A 21,462-nucleotide genomic window follows, 5' to 3' on the forward strand; every position below is an offset into this window, starting at 1 on the left:
CCTTTCCCTGCTGTGTGTGCTGATGGGCGTACTTGTTGACATGTGTTAACGTGTCTCTGTGTGTTAGCATGTTTGGGGGTTGGAGGGTGGGGCGGAGGTCTATTTATAACAACTGCCATCTTTCTGTCACCAATGCATCATCTGCCTTCCTGCCTGTCGGAAGACGACGAGGCACCTTGTCTGTTTACCCTCGCACACCTCAATGGGGTTTCCGAATATGGTGCCACCAGCCAGAACCATTGGAACTGGGGAAAACTTTATGACTTGAACAACTGATAATCCCACAATTTGAATCCCCGACTGTATTCAGAGGCTGTTTGAAACAAGAGAGAGTCAACGTGAACTCAGGGGATTAGGAATAAAAAACCAAGAGCAAGGACAAACATTAAGAGCAGATGTGGATCTGTTAAAGGGGTGAACCTGTGGAATGGTTGAGATGAGGAATTAAAAATGTGTAGTTCACTTTGCGTATTATAATGAATGTTTAAAAACAAGGTGGTAAACAAATATAAAACTCAGGAGTGATTAACATGTTTTTGAAAATTATTTAGAACTTTTGTTTTCCATGTTTTGTTCATGTATGGATTATTGAAAAATTACCTGCTTACTAAAAGCTGCTTATGCAGAAACTATAGGTAACATAAGCTTAAGCTTCAGCCTACGCCTTTTTGGTCAATATAATTTAGTTGTTGCTGTATCCTTTGTTATCCCTTTATTTGTATACGTGCAGTTACGACAGAATAAACTAAACTGAACTGAAAAATGACGCCGTCATGAGGTGGTTTTCCAGATGTATTGATTTAAAGCTATATCGCAAAAGTGTCATGGAAACACTTCTTTCGCTTTTACACGTCAGTGGACGTGACGTACGGGGTCACGTGACCAGTTCACTTCAAGTGAAAGTGGCGCTGTATGTTTGGACGGAGAAGGACATGAAATATTTTTTTTACAAGTAATCAAAGAGAAAACTATAACAACCATTCTTGACAGCAAACAAATGTAAACAAACAAAAGCAAACGTAATTACGGCTTATGCGCTTCACACCATTCAGTGGAAACCCCTGCAAATCACCATTGTTCTTTGTCGGCATTTTAGAAATATTGCTTTTATTTTGTGAAAACTTTAATGGAAAGGCAGCTACTGTCTACTTGGAGGTGAAATGTTATTTGGTCGTAAACACCGATTGGATGGTTGCAATGAGCAATGCTCTACAGTCCAACACTGCGGTTTGTTGGTGGTGTTGTCGTTCCAACATTGGTTATCCTTAATCACGTCTAATCTTTTTGGTAAATAAAATCTCCAGTGTGTGCCAAAAACCATTTTCATTGCAGAAAACCTTTTGCTTGAGCAAGAGTAGGACCACAAAGCCTCGTCTCATTTCTCTTTCGTGAACTTGAGACTTTTTTTGTTCAGACTTGACAAACATTTTCCTCCCCCCTTTCTTTTAAAAGATGCCCACGATGACTTAAGTGTTTGTGGTTGTGTGTGTGTGTGTGTGTGTGTGTGTGTGTGTGTGTGTGTGTGTGTGTGTGTGTGTGTGTGTGTGTGTGTGTGTGTGTGTGTGTGTGCCGAGCGCTGAGCGAGTAAGGGCTTGAGGCGAAGTTCGGTGTGAAGTTTCACTTCGCGTCACGTCGTATCTGCTGTTGGCGAGAGGTGTTGGATTTACCTCAAAATATGGTCTGTCATCCTCTGGCTGCTCTTGCGTGGAGCTTCTGAGAAATCAGAGAGTCACTCTCTGCATATTTGTGCACCCAGTGTGAAATGTAAAGCAACTGAATATTTTTGGAGACACACACATCCCCTAAATGAGAAGGCACAGGCTTGGACTCAGTGTACCCATGGCAGGAAGAAGCTCCCTTTTTTTCAGGGCATCATGAGGCATCATTTTGTACATTAATTTAGTTATAGTTAGAAATAATAACGCCATCTTTTTTGACCCTTTGACCTTGCTCGTCTCGAAGGGGACACCAGGGTCTTTAAGGGTGTTGCCTCCGACATGTATGTTTGGTGCTGTGAACACCAGTACCACAAAGAATGTTTGCTTGACTGTAACAATTTAACGTCTGCATTCTGGCATACAGACTGGTGACATGGCAGGTGTGTGTTCAGTGGGAACCCCCATTCTGTCAGTCACAAGTCAAGTTGGATGACTTTCACCGAGTTCACAATGAAAAAACACCCCATGCAAAACTTATTTGAATCTCTTTGTTGACCTGCATTCAAGCTTCATTCACATTAGACGGCAAACATTTACCAGTTTTACGTTTCACATTCAAGGTAGAACTTGTGCTCATGTTTTCGAGTGGTAGTTTTCACATGCCCGTCGGTCAGTTCCCAGTTTGGGTGTCTTGTCCTCTGGGAGTATGTCATATGTAATATGTGGAACGCACAAGAAAGCGTCACGTTGAGTCGGTGGAAAAGCTGGGGGTTTGTTGTACCCAGAAGGCCACGTATGCTGTTTTCAGGACACCGAAATAGCTTTTTGATCATTGACCTGAGGCCAGGATGCAAATGGGTGTCAGTGTGCCTCTTTAATTAATAATGTTGCATTGCTAATGTCTCTGCTGCACACTTATTTGTCCACACTTGAAAATCAATATGACCCAATGTGATATTTATCTTCAGTTTGCCTTGACATCTTTTAAATAGACGGTGGTCAACCAAACAACCAAAGTCGTAATACTTGAAAGTGAGCGTGACGCACAACACAAACAGCCGGTTGCGTGTAAGTCGGCCGGAGCATCACTCTCACTTCCTAGTAGAGGCCCAGAGTCAGGACATCGTTTTCTGCAGATTACTGCTACTGTGAAAGGAGTGAGAGTTCATCAGATCGGATATCTTATTGCTGCTCAGAACAAAATTCATTCCGTTGCCCGTTGCCTGTACAGCGACTCGCATATCTGGATGAGTGTCATTTCAGGTATTTTGTTGTGATGGACCTGCGGAGGCTTTTAAGTCAGCGTCCGATTCAATGTTGATGTTAGTGCAAACATTTACACAAGTCAAATTCAGCTGAGTGAAAACGTTTCACTCAAACTTTCGTGGAAGTCCCATGCATGTGGTTTTCACAGAGTGAGACACACACGCACACACGCATACACATAAACACACACACCGTCACAAGACTGCAGATGCATCAGATAGCCTGCCTCTCTTTTTCAACTCTTTGCAACTTCATCGTGGTTTCCTGCCTTGTGGTTGTTCTTTTATGTTCTTCATGTTTGTGAACCAAGGTGAAACAAACTAAAGCTGCCCCACCCAAACCTGCTGTCTGACCAGCTTCATCCCGCCACACGCGTGCACACACGCACTCACGCACACACACAAACTGTATCTTCTTTGCTATAAGGCCATTCATAGTTAGGGTTGACTCAGAACCCACATTAAAAAACACCTGCCCGTCGCTGCTGTTCATGCTGTTGATAGTTTTTCTGCAAACATAGCTTTGATTGTTCCATCTTGCATCTTCCATCTCTGGTCTCTCCTGTTCGCACCGAGATCAGTGAGCTCCATCTTCCATGCACCCCCCTTCCTCCCCCTCCCTCCTCCCCGTTTCCCTGCAGCCTGCTCGCTCTCTTCTTGCTCTCTGTTTACAGCAGGAAGGGTTGAGGAGGGAGAGGAGTGCCGTCTGGAATACATTAGCTGGTGAAGGCATCAGTGTTTCACTGTGGGAACCTTATTGATCGCCCTCCTTTATGATTATTCCTCCTTCACTCCCTCCTCCTCCTCATCCTCCTCCACCTTCTCCTTGCTCCTGCGCCAGTCGGGCCTTCAGTTTCTTGTCTTTTCTGTCTTCACACCCCGTCTGTTGGCGCTGTCCGTGGCGCTGCGAGGACGCAAATGACCTTGTGACACACTTAGAGCCCCACGCCGCCACAGTTGACACAAGATCCGACTGCATCCACAGGCTTCATATGCACTCGGCGTCTAATCTGAGAGAAAATAAATGGAGGGAGATGGAGAGAATGAGATAAACAAATTTCCGAGATGTTGACACAATGGGTCTAATCAGATTAAATAAACTTGCTGCACATACACAACACTGCTGTATATTAATACTGCAGCAGGAAGGGAGTGCAGTGTATACTTTCAACATCCATCCATCTGCTATCGCTGCTTCTCCTGCACTCAGGCTTGCAGAGCCCAGAGTCCTGTAAAGCTGCAGGGATCTCGTTCTCTTCGAGGTTACTTAGCATATCTTTTTTATTTATTTATTTATTTATTTATTTTATTTATTTTTTTTTTTGGGAGAAAAAGGCGAGATCTTATGGAAGTGCATTCCTGCCACTCTAGAAAATAAACAGGCCTCAGTATCATGTGATAACATCAAACTATCATGTTATTTTGTGATAATTTTCACATTATTTTGTGGAAGTTTCACATTATAACGTGAAAATTATTACGTAAAAACATCAAACTATCACGTTATTTCGAGATAATTTTGACGTAAATGCGCTTGTATCAACTCAAGTTGATTGAAAAACAAACCCACAATAGGACAGCGATTCCAAGGACTTTTGGGGTTCTCAACACCTAGTTGAATCTACCTCTATAATCTGTGTACAAATACATAATACATAAAAAAAAAAATTTATGTGATAACTTTCACGTTATAGTGTGAAACTTTCACAAAATAACATGAAAATTACCACATAAAAAAATTACCACGGCATAACGTGATACTGAGCCCTTCTAGGGTTTTCTAGGGTGGCAACAATGTGCTTCCGTTGCCTTTCTTCGTCTTTTTTTTTTTTTTTTTTTAGTTCACCAATAGTTCCTACTTTCAGGTCTCTGAGCTTCTCCAAATAGAAGGTGCTGACACACTGCCAAGGCTTTCCCAGGTAGACATGGCACTTCTGAGTCTGCACGTGCCTCGACGCAGACTCTTGTTTGACTGTATGAATCTGTTAAAAGCATAATTATGCGGGGCATACCGAAACACGACCTTGCGCTCGCTGATATTTAATCACAAGGAGGCGATGCTAACACCCCGAGGTGAAAGACATCCTGCGCCAAGCTCGCTTCTGCTCTGCCGTTATTCCTCCTCCCTCTTCCACTCCCACACATCCACTACTTTTCCTCTGTTTAGAAAAAGAAAATTCTTTGTTCTGCTTGAAGGATCTTGATATTGTCCCAGCCAATATTGCCATAGACGGTATAATGGGATGGTGGGTTAGCTTCGGTGTGTGAATAAATAATGGCTGAGACGTTGATGTGCTGTTCACTTCTTCTTTTGTACTTTGTACACAACACTTCGAAATTGGAAATGTTTATACTTAGAAAGTAGGTACACTCACAGTTAAATAGAAAAAAACACACATTGTTGCTGGGTGATGGACTCTGAGGTGAGACCACAACTTAATGGTTTCACTTTTCTTCATCATCACCTTCTTGCTGGAAAGATGCCATGCGGCTTTATTTATTTATTTTTGGCTGGCCATTTTCCCCAGGTAAAAAGCTGAAATGTTGCTAATTTTGCGAGCTTGCTTTCTTCTTTGTGACTAAATCCTGCCCGTCACTTTCTGTCTGTTTAAACCTGCACGCGTATCAAAATCTTCAGCGTGCATTTTCCTTTCAAAAAAAGCAGTCTGAGGATGTTCGCAGTGACAGTTTGTTGATCATCGACATCTAAAATGATTGCATATGACAGCAAGTACTGCTATATTGGATTATACTGAATATCAGCCCATGTGTAGTCACACATTGGTGTTTCCACACTCTATGGCTTTTTCTGTCTGTTTCTGCTCTTGTTTTTGCTCCTAAAACCATGGGTTTTTCTTACTGTTAGTCTCTGCTATTTTAGGGGGACCTCAGACTGAGGATTTTGAAAAGTGTTTTCATTGTTTAATTCTGGGATGAGCCCCAAAAATCCTGATTGCAGCAGGTCTGCCATCGACGTGATGGCTATTTACTCGTGTGATTTAAATACTCAAAGGTACAGGTTGTGCAAGTTGCTGCTCCACATTTTATGAACTAGTTAGGTGAAGTGCATTCCGAGCCGCCAACTGACAACTGTGTGATGAAGTTTGACAAGGTGGGAAAAAGTTGTGTAAGTTGTGTAGTGTCTGCATGATTGTGGTGTGGTGATCGCAGTCTGCCACAGACCAGGCAAACACATCTTGTCCGCGTTTAAGGAATGCTCTTTTTGTGGCAGTACATACATGTGTTGCTGGAACTTATTATTAATCTGTTATTTTTTTGTCTATAGCCAATCTTTTAAGGGAAGATTTTGGAAGCTGTTAATAATTTACTGCACTATGAAGTCCTGACATTTGAAAGGTTACACCATTCTTTGAGGCGATAATTCACTTTCAAGCAATCTTTTGGTAATTTTCCATGTGTGGTCTGCTCATGTGAACGAACACTGTAGACTTTAGTAATTAGACATTAGCCATTCAAGTGCATTGTGCCCTCCCATCCCCAAAGACACCCATTCAACTTCAAACTTCATATTAGACTCACTTTTAATTCACTACCAGTCAAAAGTTTGGACACACCCTATGAATTCAATGTCTTTTCTTTCATTGTCATGACTATTGACAATGCAGTTTCTCACTGAAGGCATCAAAACTATGTATGTATGGAATTATGTAGGAAACAATAAAAGTGTAAAATAACTCAAACACGTTTTATATTTAAATTCTTCAAAATAGCCACCTTTCAGAAAAAGGTTATTTAACTTGTTTTTTCTTTGCTGCCTAATTAAATATATTGTGTTCATATATTGTTGACGTCTTAGTATGTATCTCAATGTGGAAAGTAATAAAAAAAAAAAAAAGCAAAAACATTGCATTAGATTGTGTGTTCAAACTTTTGACTGGTAGTGTACGTCCACTCATCTCTTGATGGACAAATTCCTGATGCCCGAGCGATGCATCGTTTTTCAATAGAATTTCAGTTTGTTCATTTATATGTGTGGTTGTGTTCTATGAAGTTGTCTCGTGTGGCGCATACATGTCCGCTAACAAAGGTTTCAGCTTTGACTTTGGCATTGTTCAAACCAGGCAGTGCTGCGTTGGCTTGCTCTCTGAGGAGTTGCTCTTGGTTCAAGATGTAAATAAGCTCCTGATGAAATAACTGACAGAACCCTCAGGCTTTATCTCATGAAGGGATGCATGGACATGTTTTAAAAGTGAAGTGAACGGGTCTGCGTGGGGATACTTTCACTTGCCAATATCTCAGCAATTGGAAAAGTGTCTGTTGCGTTCACATTAGCCCAAGCACACATGAACATGAGCCAACATTTGTCTGAAGGTAAAAAAAAAAAAAAAATATCCCCATTTGAAAGTGAAGAATGACAGAATAGGAACAAGACTGTCATCCGACCAGTTTTTGATGAACATGACGCAAGTTGCACCTGACAAAGTGCACACACACACACACACACACACACACACACACACACAACCACCCACTGGTAGAACCCGTGTCGCTCACGTTGCTTCGGTACGACAGAGAAAGAAACACATTTAAATAAAGCAGGTATCGGTTTGAATGTCAACTGCCGTCCTACTGTTGTCACTGAAACGTTGACCGCGTTGCCTCTCGCCTGTCGTTATGGTGCTGCTGTCAAGGCCACAAACCGCCCCACGTATTTGTGTGTGAAGGTGCAGCTTTGTGTTATGTCGTGTTTACTTTCTGTGTGTGTTTGTGGTCGATAGGCAGCCCACTAATGTTTACTTCTCACTTTGTGTCTCTACAGGAAGTTCGGGGAGCGCCCTCAGCCACAGCGCCTCACAAGGTGAGCGCACACACGCGCACAGACACACGACAAGGCTTTCCCACACAAGCTTGATTTTTGTTTGTTTTTAAGTCATTGGTACTTGTTTGCTCTCTTTACTTCATAACTGGCAACCAATAATATGGAAAAATGAATAACTGTCTTCTTAAGAGGAGCGTGTTTGAGTCTTAAAACCTATAATGAATTTGAAGGAATTTTATTTTGCAAAACTCTGTGATCACAAAGTGCATCATGAGTTAAAACCACGCAGGACGTTCATTCATACTGCTAGGTCTCCCAGGTCAGGATCGGGAACTGCAGCCCTCGCTAGGTCTTGGTTCCACATTCTGAGACCGCCTTGTGGCCGCATTGGTTTCCTTCTTTTCCAACACATGTGGAAGGTCCAAAAAAAACCAAAACCATCAGTATTAGCAGGAAGGTCAAATGCAGCGTTTACTGTCTTTCTCCTCGTATGTGTTTTCTGGAAATCTGTAGAGTTTATTGGAACGGATCAAACCAAGGCTGCGCCTGTGGAGGCCAGGATTGTAAATAAAGATCTGGATCAGTGTAGAAAATAATTTAGGGCCTTTTTTTAAAAAAAAAACATTGGAAGACAAACGGTTATTTTTGGATGCATGCTGCCACAGCAATGTGTTGTCTTGTCAACGCACCTGTGTTTCAGATGTACTTTTTAGCAGCTGTGATTTGTGTTGAATTCCTGCTGTGCTCCCACATATTTATTGCGATAACGATGGTTTGTTAGTTAAATGCCGCTTATTGTTCGATAAACAGTCCTAAAAGGTCATAGGTCATCTGCTTCTGGCCTCTGGATGAACTTAATTGCTCACAGCTATAAAGCTCTGGCGAGCGGCACCGCTGCGGGGCTCTGATTGCCATGTCCCTCTCGCTGAAACGCTGGGAACAAACGCTGCCTGATGGATGTTGTGGTTTTGTCCTGGAGACTTCTGAGATGTGCGCAGCGCACTTGTTTTGCCCGCCGGTGTTTTCTTGTCATCGAAGCAGACGCCGGCTCGCCTGCACGTTTTGCACGCGCTGGGCTTCTACACGCAGAGTTCTGCAGGGAAAATGAGGGGTTTGGTTGAATTTTCTTTTTTAGCCTGGAATTACTGAGGCCGGCTTTCCAGAACACAGGCACCCGACCTCTTCTGATGTTGTGTACTGACAGTCCACTGGCTCCTCTTATTGGTCTTATCGGTTTCATGGCCAAAAAAGATAAGACAAAGAAAAAAATACTCTGCACAACTACAAAAGGGCTTCATGCAAGTGAAGTGTGCGCGCGTGTGTGTTTGTGTATCGCAGGATCTTGTGTACCATCACTCACAGCAACTTGTCGTCCTCCTCCCTCGCAGCATCCTTGGTTTAGCAGTCCTTGCCATTGCCTGACTGATAAAAAAAAAAAAAAACAACAACAACAAAAAAAACCAATGCAGTGTCAGGCCCGCCAGTGCTTTTTAAGGCACAGTCAGTTCTGCAGGCTGGCCCTGTCAGAGAGGCTGCTCAGCTAGAAATATAGCACATGACACATGCACACAGAAACATGAACTCTGACTGGATATGCAGCCTTTTCTGGGAGGGGAGCGAAATCCTTTTTAATTTTTTTTTTTTAATTGTGGTTTTCCATCCTACACCCTTCATGTCCTGAATCATTGGTTGCCTTTTATTTTTGTCACTTCATTGCGTGACAGGTCATGCGCTGCTGATTCACTGGGGAGTTCCCTCCTTTGTAGTCGAGCACTCGGCTCATCCTCCCCGTCAGCTTTCATTCAAAGGTGTCACCGAATGCAAAGATCTCTAACACGAACCGGTTTGTGGCCTCGGCTGTAGCTGCTCGCTATAAGCGGATGTTGGTCAACAGATGCTTAACTGTGATATTTTTTTGGAGATCTGTCCACTCTCTTGGATAATGGTGTGAAGCTGCTCCATTGGAGACTGGATGAAGAATAAAGATCTGAAAATGGGGGCAAATTAGTCATTTTAGTTCACTTCATTGCGTGTTGACGCTGCAGTTTCTCACATTTTTAATGTATTTCTCTGTTGTTGTTTTTTTTTAATGATCTGGGGTTGTAAATGATCTGTTTAAACACACCCTCAGTGTTAAGACACTTGAGAGGTGTCATTGAACAAACACTTTAACCCTTTTAACACATTCTACATGGACAGCGGCTATACCACCCCACTACTTAACATTTAAGCCTATTTAAACATGTTTATATTGATATACCTCATATACTTATGTGTGTCTCTCTGTATTTACATATTAGAATTATTTATTTTTATATATCTGCATCTATATTGTGAGAGCTTCGTTGTTAACCCTGCAACTCACTCTGGCCTGTCTGCCACTGCTACTCTCTCTCTCTCTCTCTCTCTCTCTCTCTCTCTCTCTCTCTCTCTCTCTCTCTCTCTCTCTCTCTCTCTCTCTTGCTCTACAATTTTTTGTATTTCCTTCTCGCCCCAACTGGTGATAAGCAGAGTATATACTATGTGTGTGTGTGTGCTCATTTGAGTGGGTTGTCCCTCACAGTGTCCTTGGACAGACTGCTGTTTCCACTGGTTGAAGAATATTGTGACTTTCAGCTCAGACCACCTCTGATTGTCGATTGTGATTTGCTCTGGGCAACGTTCCAAAAAAACCCTGTCTCGATCCGATTTGATATGATTGGACCACTGAGTATTTTAAGACCAGGTGCAAGGAAAAAAAGAGCCAGGGTCTCTTCTTAATTTCTAAACATGAGCTGGACGCTGCAGGTTTGTGTAATCGACCTTTTGTGATTCATGAGAGCGCACACAAATTGCAGTCTGATCAGCTTAATTGAGCTGTTTTGTGGCAGAGCGCGTGTGTGCAAGCAAGCTACATCAGCTGTGTGTGTGTGTGTGTGTGTGTGTGTGTGTGTGTGTGTGTGTGTGTGTGTGTGTGTGTGTGTGTGTGTGTGTGTGTGTGTGTGTTCGCAGGGGGTCTTGTGACAGCGCCGCTCTGTTGTAGACGCTGTGGCAGATGTAGGGGACAGATGACTGTCTGCCCCACTGCATCTGTAGCCTGGCTTAACCTTAGCGCACGCACGCACACTCACACACACACACTTTTTCTGTACTAACAACCCCCCCCCCGTGCCTGCTGTTGAATTTGTCTTTTCTAATTCCATCACCAACGTTTTCCTCCTATCTGTCACTCATGCTGTCCAGTGTCTTTATGTCTCTTCTTGCTCCTCTTTCCTTTCTCCTCTCCCTTTGCCTTTCTCTGACCAAAACTCTAGAGCGCCTTGCTTCTCCTTCTTCTGTTGTCCTCTTCAGTCACTCCTGCGTCATCGTGCCTCTTCACTTTATTTGGCGCCTGCTCTGTTTCGTTTTACAGTGGCTGAACTACTCAATGTGTCCATTCACTTTGGGTGGATCCTAAAATGTGAGTTGTGTCTGCAAAAGTGTTGCATAAATTTATATATTTTGGAGATCACATTTGAGTGTTGTGGCTTTTGTGTGTGTCAAAGTGAACGCTAAGATGCACATGACTCTCCCTTCCTGGTGCTGATGAAAAGTGTGTTGATTGTTTGTGCTGTTTGGTTGGAGTGATTATTTTAATAATGTCTGCATCTGTCATCTGCTTTGCTCAAATGTATAGAAAAAAGGTCATTTTGTATTGACAAAATACAAAATGACAAACGGGGCAGCACAGGGATTTTCAATCCTATTAAAAGATTAATGCAGGATGAAATAAATATTTTACATGAAAAGAGAAATAAATCCAAAAAAGCACAACATACCACAATCGGCAATAAACAACATGCAGCAGAACACAATAAAAAAAGAAACTTACAGAATGTGACAAAACATTGAAAGGCAGTGAACCTGAGATGCAGCAAATAATGATGCAACATAACATCACTACCATTTATCAGCTTATACCTGAAGTGAAACTGACTTATGGCCATGACCCTTGGGTGGCGGTGAAGCCGGACGTGCAGTAGACACCAGCTCAGGTTAGTCAAACTGTGACAAGTCAAAACAGAACATCACAACATTTCTTCTTGACAACACGGCCTCTGCTCTGCTCTGCTCTGCTGTGTGTCTGGTGGTGCATGCGTGCAGAATAGGAAGTGAACTACTCTGAGACGCAGTGACTTGCAAGTTGGCACATAATGCTCTTATGTCACAGTAAATCTGCTGTGAAGTTAGTTGGCAATCATTTATTGGTGTGTTTTTGGTATCAGCTGCTTTTGCGATGCAGCCTCGCTCCGTTAATGTCTCCTCGTGTCCTCCGTGTCCTCCGCATCCTCCGCGTCCTTGGCTTCATGCCATCCAGACACCTTTGTGCGCTGGCTGGTGTTGCTGTGCGTGCCTCGCACCGCCTGCACTGTGCCCTCGTCACTGTCACTCTCACTTCTGCTTCCTTTGCTTTCTCAGTCAGGAAGAGGCCTAATCTCGACCGTGTGTTCCTATAATTGTCATGAGCTGCAGCCGACTTGCTTCCCCTTCCCTGCCGGAGGTTACAACAGTGCTGCCGGGGTTACTTCACAATTTTATTCATTTTTTATTTAATTTTTTTTTTTTTTTTACCAGCATCCATAATGAGCTCATCATCTGCAGGCAATGCCGCATTTATCATCGTCCTCCAGTCACGTCAGTTCACACAAAGCCGATGAAAGTCAAGCAGCCGCTTTGGTGCATTAAGTGCAGCGCTGGCGATGTGTATCCGTTTATGTATTGTTTTAACTACAACGATAATCATTTGATTTTGATTTTAAGAACATTTTGTTTAATCTATGCTCTAAGGCATATGGAGCACATTGATCTGTCATAATAACTATCAATTAGATGCTTATATAATAATAAACCATAGATGACTCCGGCAATTTATTTAATTGAAAAAACATTTTGTTTAAACTATGTTCTTCTGAGGCACATGGAGCCTTCATGTGAACCATCAATCAGAGAACAATGATGTCAGCACAAGTATCATCTGAACTGGAAAGTTCTACTTTATATTATTACATTAAAGTGTGTCTGAAGTATGTAATATTTGGAGATTTTGAGAAGAAACAGCGACATCAAGTGGTTACATTTTAGATTGCAACACTCTTTCGCTCGCCTCTCCCTCTCCCGAGCTTGCCAGTGAACTACAGTAACCTTCTCACACAAACCTGGATATCTTGTCACTTTCTTCTTCGTTGGTTTATTTGAAACGCGAGTGCTCACGCTTAATATGAAACGCGTTGTGAGGTGACCTGGATTGTCCACCTGCTGCCTTACAAATATGTTGGTGCAGGATGGAAACTAACTAGGAGCAAGACCCTTGCTATGTGTATATTTTTGTCTATGTATACAATAACTGTTCTATGTGTGAGAAAACCAAGTGACTTTCCACTACTGCGAATATACACTGTTATTCATGTATTTATGGGCAGTATTTTAAGCTTTTACCAATATAAAAATTGTAAATCATGTCCAGATTTTACACACTGGACCTTTAAATTACATGGTTGATTGAAAAGGTTTCTTCTTCTTCTTCTTCTTCTTCTTCTTCTCCATTTTTATGCCCTGATAAGTTAGTCCACTAGACGTTTGTTGGGTCGTATTTCCTCAGACTCTCTGTTGTAGGTGTGGCGGCTGAGCGCTGAGGGCCACTGAGGGCTGACAGCAGTTCGTTAGGAGTGACTGTGAGCAAGAGCTCAATATCCCACTAAAGCCGTTCCGTCCTGACGAGGGGAAATGTGTTTCCCCCAGTCAAGCCGCAGAGGTCTGGAGTAGCCCGGCGAGCCGCGGAGCAGCGTCAACCACAAGCTGGAGCTGTCGCACGGAGCCCACCCACCACCACCATTGCAATAGTCTGGTGTCACGCAATAACTATGCTGCTGCGTATATGATTGGATATTAGATGGTATTAATGACGAGGCCAGATGTTTGGTGCTGGTTTTTGGTTTAAAAAAGCTCAATTTCTGGATCGTTGGATGGCTGCAGTTAAACCTTGGTGTTAAATATGAGCAGCAGGGGGGACAGGATTGGAACTGCGCTTTCGTTATTAAGCAGTTATAAACTAATCCAGGTGGCAGTGCCATAAGAAGCCCTCTGCCAACCTGCTGCAGGGTGTTTACAGCCACTTCCCTTAGACGTATTGAGTTGCCCTGTGACTGGTTCAGTTCCAGTGCCAGCTTGTCATACGTCATGCTTCCCTCATGTTTGATTCCTGTCTGCGAAGCTGCAGTGCTGACTCATTTCCTCCCAATTATATGGTGACTTAATGGGCACGCACGGAGATCAAGTGTGCAGAAAATTCACCGTCCACGTTAATCCTTTTGGCTGCTCAGAGAGCGTGCTCACTCTTCTGCCCGTGGTCTCAGCCCTCTTGCGTGCCCTGCGGGTCACGGGCATCGTCAGAGGGCTCCAGCGTCATGTGACGTGCTGGAGCAGCGCCAGGAGAACCGCATCGACGGGGCGGGCTTGTGATCAATCATTGCCGCGAGCTCCGGAGACTTGGAGTCTTGTCCGCTGTTGAAAAGTGCTTTGCTTAATAAATGAATATCTTGCCTTGTATTGTAAACAAGGGCTGAAAAAAATAATTATCCATCCCTGAAGCATGAAAAAAATCAGGAATAAGTTTGCAGAAATAATTTTCTGCACCCGTAAAGCATCCTCAGATTACATCGGATCAGCAAATGCTGTCAAATCTTTGGAATTTTCTATTTTTCATGTTTTTTTTTCCACTTGCACTTGCTGGTGATCGGTATCTGCAAGAAAATTCCGAATAAATACGGAGGGGGTGATGTTATGATTCAGACCTGCGAAAGGCTCGAGCTGCAACGTTCGTCCAGCCAAATCGTCGACTCCTATCGCAGCGATGTGAGAAATGAATCATTTTCCGATCCAAGTCGATAAACTCAAAATCCCTCTCAGCTTTCCTTTGTAGCGCTCTCTCTCTCTCTCTCTCTCTCTCTCTCTCTCTCTCTCTCTCTCTCTCTCTCTCTCTCTCTCTCTCTGTCTCTGTCTCTCTCTCTCTCTCTCTCTCTCTCTCACTCTCTCCCTCTCACACACACACTTACATTTGAACTGCAAGGGGCCCCTTGCTTTTCGTAACAAAGACCCTGTCTCACTGAAGTGTGTGTGTGTGTGTGTGTGTGTGTGTGTGTGTGTGTGTGTGTGTGTGTGTGTGTGTGTGTGTGTGTGTGTGTGTGTGTGTGTGTGTGTGTGTGTGTGTGTGTGTGCATAACCCTCTGTGCATCTTGGCGTGTCAGGTGTCACTGACATCTGCACGGAGTGGCTGGGTTTGTGTGTCTGTGAGCGTGTGTGTGTGTCTGCGATGCATCTTAATTGTGAACCACTCCGATCTTTGACATCTTGCCCCTTCAGTCCGGCATAATGTGTAGCAGGCGCCAGCCGCCTCTGAATGCTCTCCTCCTATTGATCAGTTCTTTGCTGAGGAGGTGCAGAGAGGTGCGCTGTGGTGCGGTTGGGCTGCGTTTGGCAGCGTTGACAGAAATAATTGCAGTACAGACTTTGCAACAAGACGAGGAATCTTTAGCTAGTGAGCTCAGCGCTGTTGTTTTTGGGTTTGTCCCCCCGCCCCTACCCCTCTTCCCCTCTTACCCATCAGCCCCTTCTACTCTGCCCCGTCTCTGTTAGTCACCGCTCCCCTCGGCTCTGTGTCCTCGCTCCACACTGCCCCTAGAGTCTGTCATGTAATGTTATTGCTCGGTCTGAGTCCACGGATGTATTATAAGAACTGGATACTGGACTGGCAATATGGCGGCCCGCCAATTTTCCAAGTGGCCACTGGAGGTACTGCAGCAGAACGCCTTTAAAACGGCTGACAGGACGACTGTGACCTGAAACACGAATCATAGCAAGTCTTTCTATTGTAGATTTTTCAGTTGGTTGGTCTTTTAGTCGTTGAGTGAAAAATGATTAAGTCCAGAAAATCACCAGTAAAGAGTTTATTCTCAGCGTGTCGTCACAGCGTTGTACGTGCTACTGTGTCTCAGCTCATTCTGATTGGCTGCGTCCTGCCGTGTCTGTAAGTGACGTTCTCCAGAATCGTTCTCATTGGTCAAATAGATCATGTGAGTTACAGAGAGGCATGATGGGAGGTGACACTACTGTGCATGCTATATGGGCCCATTAATGCGGAAGTCAAAAACTTCTTTGCCGTGTGCGCTGGGTGAGCAACTTCATTGAAATGAAAGGGCCGCCATCTTGGACTCTGGGGGCGTGTCTGAGTGCCTCCACCTCAAACAGCTCCAGCTGGGAGAGGTCGTAGCATTTTTTTGGTAGTTGGTAACAGGCACTCGCCATGTCAACACAACTCACCCAAGATTCGCCCAGTGTTCTGTCATTTCACCTGCTCCACCAGCATGCGGCCTGCTAATAAACAGTCCCCTCCTGTGTTTTATCCTTACAGAGAAGCGATGAGGAATTACCTGAAGGAGCGAGGCGACCAAACCGTCATGATCCTGCACGCAAAAGTTGCACAGAAATCTTACGGCAATGAGAAAAGGTGAGTCGAATGTTTCCTCAATCGTGTGTCCTACAGAAGGTGAGTGATCGAACGTGATTGGACAAACGTGCTCATTGCTCTGCGCTCCAAGATTCCAAGTGGACCAATCAGATGAGTTCTTTCCAGTATTGTTGTCCAGCAAGAACGTCGTTGACTGGCTGTTTTATGTTAATTCAATGTGAGAATGATTTGGCCCTCGTACCTCCTGCTTCTTTATCCTTAAGGTGTACCAGTTCATTTTGGAGTCCATCCAATGATATTTTTTAAAGTGAGGAATCCGGTTGATGTGCAAAGTTGCTGTGTGTAGTAGACTGGAAGATCTTGGCCACAGCACCTCAGGTCTGTTTGTTCAGCATTTGTTTCTGTGGATCAGCCTGAAGCTGACCTGCCTCTGTTTAGATTGTAGGAAAAGTTTGCTCTCGCAGCATTTCTGCATAAATCCATGAAAAGATGCTGCAGTAAAGACTCCTCCGAGCAAGTGATATACACATTCCTGCTCTTTGCCACGCAGCGTGGGCAAGTCAGGCCCTCTGATCTCGCACCAGGAGAGGTCAGTGGAGGAAATGAGCGGCGACCTCCGGCGGGAGGTCACGTTCAGGTGAAGGCCGATAAAATGTGGAAGGAAATGGGGAAGGCAGACAGAGCCCGGAGGGACAGGAAGTGGGAGATAAAAGCCTGGGGGGTGCCGGGGAGGGGGTGTTTGGGTTGCGTCTCACACGGTCGCAATCCAAATAAAAACATCTCACATCAGCGTCTGCCGTCTTTTCCTGGTCTCCGTCTGCACTCTCAAACTCTGCAGATCATCTTTTTCCACCCCAGCCCTTGCTGCACTCCTACCTCTCACCACTGTGCATCTCACTCTTGACCCCCTCCCCTCCTCATCCCTCCCCTGCGCCCGACCACCGTGCTCATTATGCAACCCTCCTCAGCGCTCGCTCCTCCGTTGCTTGTTTTGTTTTCCTTGCCGAGGCTGCCTGCTCTGCTCGCAATCTCATCTGGCCTATCTACGAGTAAATCAGCCCGGCGCAGGGCCGACTGAGACACCACAGAGATCTCCAGGAGGAGGAGGAGGAGGAGGAGGAGGAGGAGGAGGAGGAGGAGGAGGAGGAGGAGGAGGAGGAGGAGGAGGAGGAGGAGGAGGAGGAGGAGGAGGAGGAGGAGGAGGAGGAGGAGGACGAAGAGGTTGAAACTGAGATGAAGTCCTCCGATTAAATGTCTTGTCCACTTGAAGCGAGGCACCTGGAATGGCAGGGAGAGAGGAAGCATTGCCTTCATTGTTGGGCTCATGCTTGCTTACCTGGATTATACACTTTAGGCTCAGACAAAACAAAAAACACATTGTAAGTTTCTGATGAATTAGATTTTTTTGAGTAGTTGTTTAAATTTCACATATGACAGTCAAGTTTGGTTTTTATTATTTCCAAAGAATGGGCTTCATTGGGCTTTTTGATTTTTAGTTTGCCTCAGATTCTGAAATATCGTGCGTGACATTGGATGTTTTGTTGACACAAATCCTAATTGCCTTTAGATAAAAAGCTTATCTCCTTGGTCTCATGCCATGATTTGCTCACATGTTCAGTGTTCAGTATGAAAGGGTTTTTTTTGTAGTGAAAGGAAATAAAAAGTCCCGGTCCTTGTTGAATGGAAATGTGTGTTTCGGTCGCTGCTCTTTATAGAAGGTGAAAGGAGACAAACGCCCACAGAGGCAGTTGCTGCTGTGATGAAAAAATGTCTCCTTGCAGTTCCTGTCTTACTCTCGCATGTTGATTTGAAGAGAGGCCGGTAAACCTACACCAATGATCTGTTTTCACAATTGCCTAAAATTATTGTTGCACTCAAAGGAATTTTGCACTTCACTTTAGAAAGTATCCTGATGGAGGGAAGGAACTTTTACTGAACCCTGGTATGTTCAGCTTTATGTAAAACACCGGATTTTAGGCAAAATTCTGGTGTCACATGAAGTTGGCTTCCTGTCATTAACTGTTGCACCACTGACCTCTAGTGGTGCAATAGAGGAGATGCATATTGTTCAGTCTGTTGGGGAGTTTCACCTTGTTTTTTAATCCTCGACTAAAGTTTGTCTCCTTAAGCCATAAGAGTTTAAAATATATTGATTGTGTCAGTATTTATGTATCACACACACACACACACACAAAAAGCACTGGCTTCTTTTCTCTCTTCACTTTTTCATCTCACTCTTATACGTATTTTAAACAAGGGAATACTTTGTGTGTGTGTGTGTGTGCGCGTGTGCGTGCAGGTTTTTCTGCCCTCCTCCATGTGTTTACTTGATGGGCAGCGGCTGGAAGAAAAAGAAGGAGCAGATGGAGCGGGACGGCTGCTCCGAGCAGGAGTCACAGCCGTGCGCCTTCATCGGCATCGGCAACAGCGACCAGGAAATGCAACAGCTGAACTTAGAGGGAAAGGTACTGCAGCGAACCACGGGACCACTCTGCGCTTCACCTCAGAAAGAAAGGAAATGAAATCCATATTCACAGAGTTTGGATGCAGTGTGAAAAGTTGACCATATTTCTTTCCTTTCTCCCTCCTTCCATCCAGAACTATTGCACAGCCAAAACCTTGTACATATCCGACTCTGACAAGAGAAAGCACTTCATGTTGTCCGTCAAGATGTTCTACGGCAACAGCGCCGACATCGGCGTCTTCCTCAGCAAGAGGATCAAAGTCATCTCCAAGCCCTCCAAAAAGAAGCAGTCCCTGAAAAACGCTGACTGTACGTCTGTCACTCTTTCTCTCTTCGCACACACACACACACACACACACACACACACACACACACACACACACACTTTGTCACTGTCAGTAGGTTAGATGTTCACAGCTTTCAGTTCAGTGGTGATGCTCAGACTCAGACAACTAATAACAGGATTAAGATGAGACCAATATCAACAAAAAACAAGGCACATGTATGTGACTTTTGGTATTGAATATGCTTTTTTTATTTAAATATTTGACTTCATTTTATCTCTTTGCTGCAGTTGTCACTTGTTTTGGATTACTGTTTGCAACTAGACCCCAAGTAGTCTTGCCACTTTCATCCACTAGAGGGCAATATTTTCTCAGCTGAGCGCCCACACTTGCCACCTGTCACATCACCCGCCATGCTCGGGTCAGCCTGCTAACCGCCCTCTGGCTTCTCCTTTCTGTCCACAGTGTGCATTGCATCGGGGACCAAGGTGGCGCTGTTCAATCGTCTGCGGTCTCAAACGGTCAGCACGCGCTACCTGCACGTAGAGGGCGGCAACTTCCACGCCAGTTCCCAGCAGTGGGGTGCCTTTTACATCCACCTGTGTAAGCTTACATCCTTATATCATCTCATCCTATAAGAGTGTTGACCCACTTGATTTAGTCTTGGTTTAACTAAAACCGACTTTGTTTGACGATGAAGCTGCAGGACCTGCGTGTCTCTCACCTCTCTGCCGCCTTCTTCTTCTTTCCTCAGTGGATGACGAGGAGTCGGAGGGAGAGGAGTTCACTGTGAGGGACGGTTACATCCACTACGGCCAGACGGTCAAGCTGGTCTGCTCTGTCACCGGCATGGCGCTGCCCAGACTGGTAAATAACAAGTAGAGCAGTAAAAGGGCTGAAGACTGTGAGAGGAAATGCGAGTGAAAAGTTGTGGAGTTGGTTCAAGATCAGCACAGCTGCTAAAAGGAGGATGGAAATAGAGAAGTCACATGGAAGTTATTGAAAACAGAGCTAAGGGTTTTTTTTTTTTTCTGAATGGCATCATTTCTAGGTTTTATACATTTTTATCTTTTACTTCAAGCTTTGAAAACTAGACCTTGAACCATTTGCCCATTTTTACCTCTGACTCGTTCCGCTGCTCTCGCCTCCTGCAGATCATCCGCAAGGTGGACAAGCAGACGGCGCTGCTGGACGCCGACGACCCCGTCTCGCAACTCCACAAGTGTGCCTTCTACCTGAAGGACACGGAGCGCATGTACCTGTGCCTTTCCCAAGAAAGGATCATCCAATTTCAAGTGAGCCGCACGCACATCATGCCCTCCACTCCCTCTTCTTGTTAAGCCTCAACTCTTGACTCAAGGTCGCCTCATCCTCAGGTGGATGATTGAGTCTGATTGCTTTTGCTTCTTTTTTTGTCCTTTTTTTTTTTTGCATGTGCGTGCGTGTCGTCTTTGACATCCGTTCTCTCGTTCACAAAGTTTGAAATCCCCTCATGTTGATGGAGTTTTCGCACTAAATCTCTGCTCGCCGCGTCCCTGCCAGGCCACTCCATGCCCAAAGGAACCAAACAAGGAGATGATCAACGACGGCGCCTCCTGGACAATCATCAGCACAGACAAGGCCGAATACACTTTCTACGAGGGCATGGGCCCTGTCCACTCGCCTGTCACCCCCGTGCCTGTGGTCGAGAGCTTACAGGTACAAACGTCACGTCCGCCGTCCTCCTCCGTCTCCTGTCAAGCGCTTAATCGAAAACCTTTTCCCGTCTGCAGCTGAACGGCGGCGGCGACGTTGCCATGTTGGAGCTGACGGGACAGAACTTCACGCCGAACCTGCGAGTTTGGTTTGGAGACGTGGAGGCGGAGACCATGTACCGGTGAGTCCACTTCTTTTATTTTAGCCTTTGTTTTATTCTCTGCTGTGCAGCAACTTGGTCTAAGTATCGTGCTAAGTCCAACGTCCGTATTGGATTTGGGTTTTCCTCAGAATACCTAATACTTTCTCGTTTTAGACCTAATGGTGTAATACGAGAAATGGTCATCTTGGCCCTTTGGGATTCATTGATCATCGAGGCAGGTTATCCCATCTGCTCGTCTTACCTGCAACCTGTGCCAGAAATCCATCTGGCACTGGGGAGTTACTCTCCTGTAATAATTCCCTTTTCTTCAAACGTTCCTGGGTGACTTTAGATTTTACAGTGAGATTGATTTGATGTGTTGAGTCTACTGAATCAGTCGGGCCGAGATCAGAGTCAACTCTAGGTTATTTTCTCCTCTTATTTATAATTTGAAAGACAGAGATTGGAGGGATTAAGCCCATTGGTGCAACATGAAACCTCAAAGCTCGCAGCTCTCAGACTCCAGTGGGATTAATATCTAATAAAACCCTTTAGATGCCCTGGAATTGGCCTGTTGAGCCATGCACTCAGAGTTTTAGTTTCCTGTCAGAAGTGATGGTTTATAACTACACTGTTCTCATCATATTAACCCGTGTAAAAAATGTTCAATTAATTGCGACAAATTTAATTGG

General features: G+C 44.6%; 1 protein-coding gene across 1 annotated transcript in view; it reads left to right on the forward strand.

Annotated features, from left to right (window-relative positions):
• The window catches only part of rbpjb (recombination signal binding protein for immunoglobulin kappa J region b), a 39,492-nt gene that overhangs the window by 16,034 nt on the left and 1,996 nt on the right, over positions 1–21,462 (forward strand). Inside the window, exons 2-10 of the mRNA XM_076028376.1 lie at positions 7,704–7,742; positions 16,129–16,224; positions 18,485–18,650; positions 18,784–18,958; positions 19,399–19,536; positions 19,688–19,800; positions 20,088–20,228; positions 20,476–20,631; positions 20,706–20,809. Of these exons, the coding sequence (XP_075884491.1) occupies positions 7,704–7,742; positions 16,129–16,224; positions 18,485–18,650; positions 18,784–18,958; positions 19,399–19,536; positions 19,688–19,800; positions 20,088–20,228; positions 20,476–20,631; positions 20,706–20,809 (1,128 nt within the window). The remainder of the gene's footprint in view (positions 1–7,703; positions 7,743–16,128; positions 16,225–18,484; positions 18,651–18,783; positions 18,959–19,398; positions 19,537–19,687; positions 19,801–20,087; positions 20,229–20,475; positions 20,632–20,705; positions 20,810–21,462) is intronic.

This window comes from Nelusetta ayraudi, unplaced genomic scaffold (assembly GCF_046127955.1).
Source record: "Nelusetta ayraudi isolate G7.1 ecotype Tasmania unplaced genomic scaffold, CSIRO-AGI_Nayr_v1 ptg000022l, whole genome shotgun sequence".
In the NCBI taxonomy this organism is placed as follows: Eukaryota; Metazoa; Chordata; class Actinopteri; order Tetraodontiformes; family Monacanthidae; genus Nelusetta; species Nelusetta ayraudi.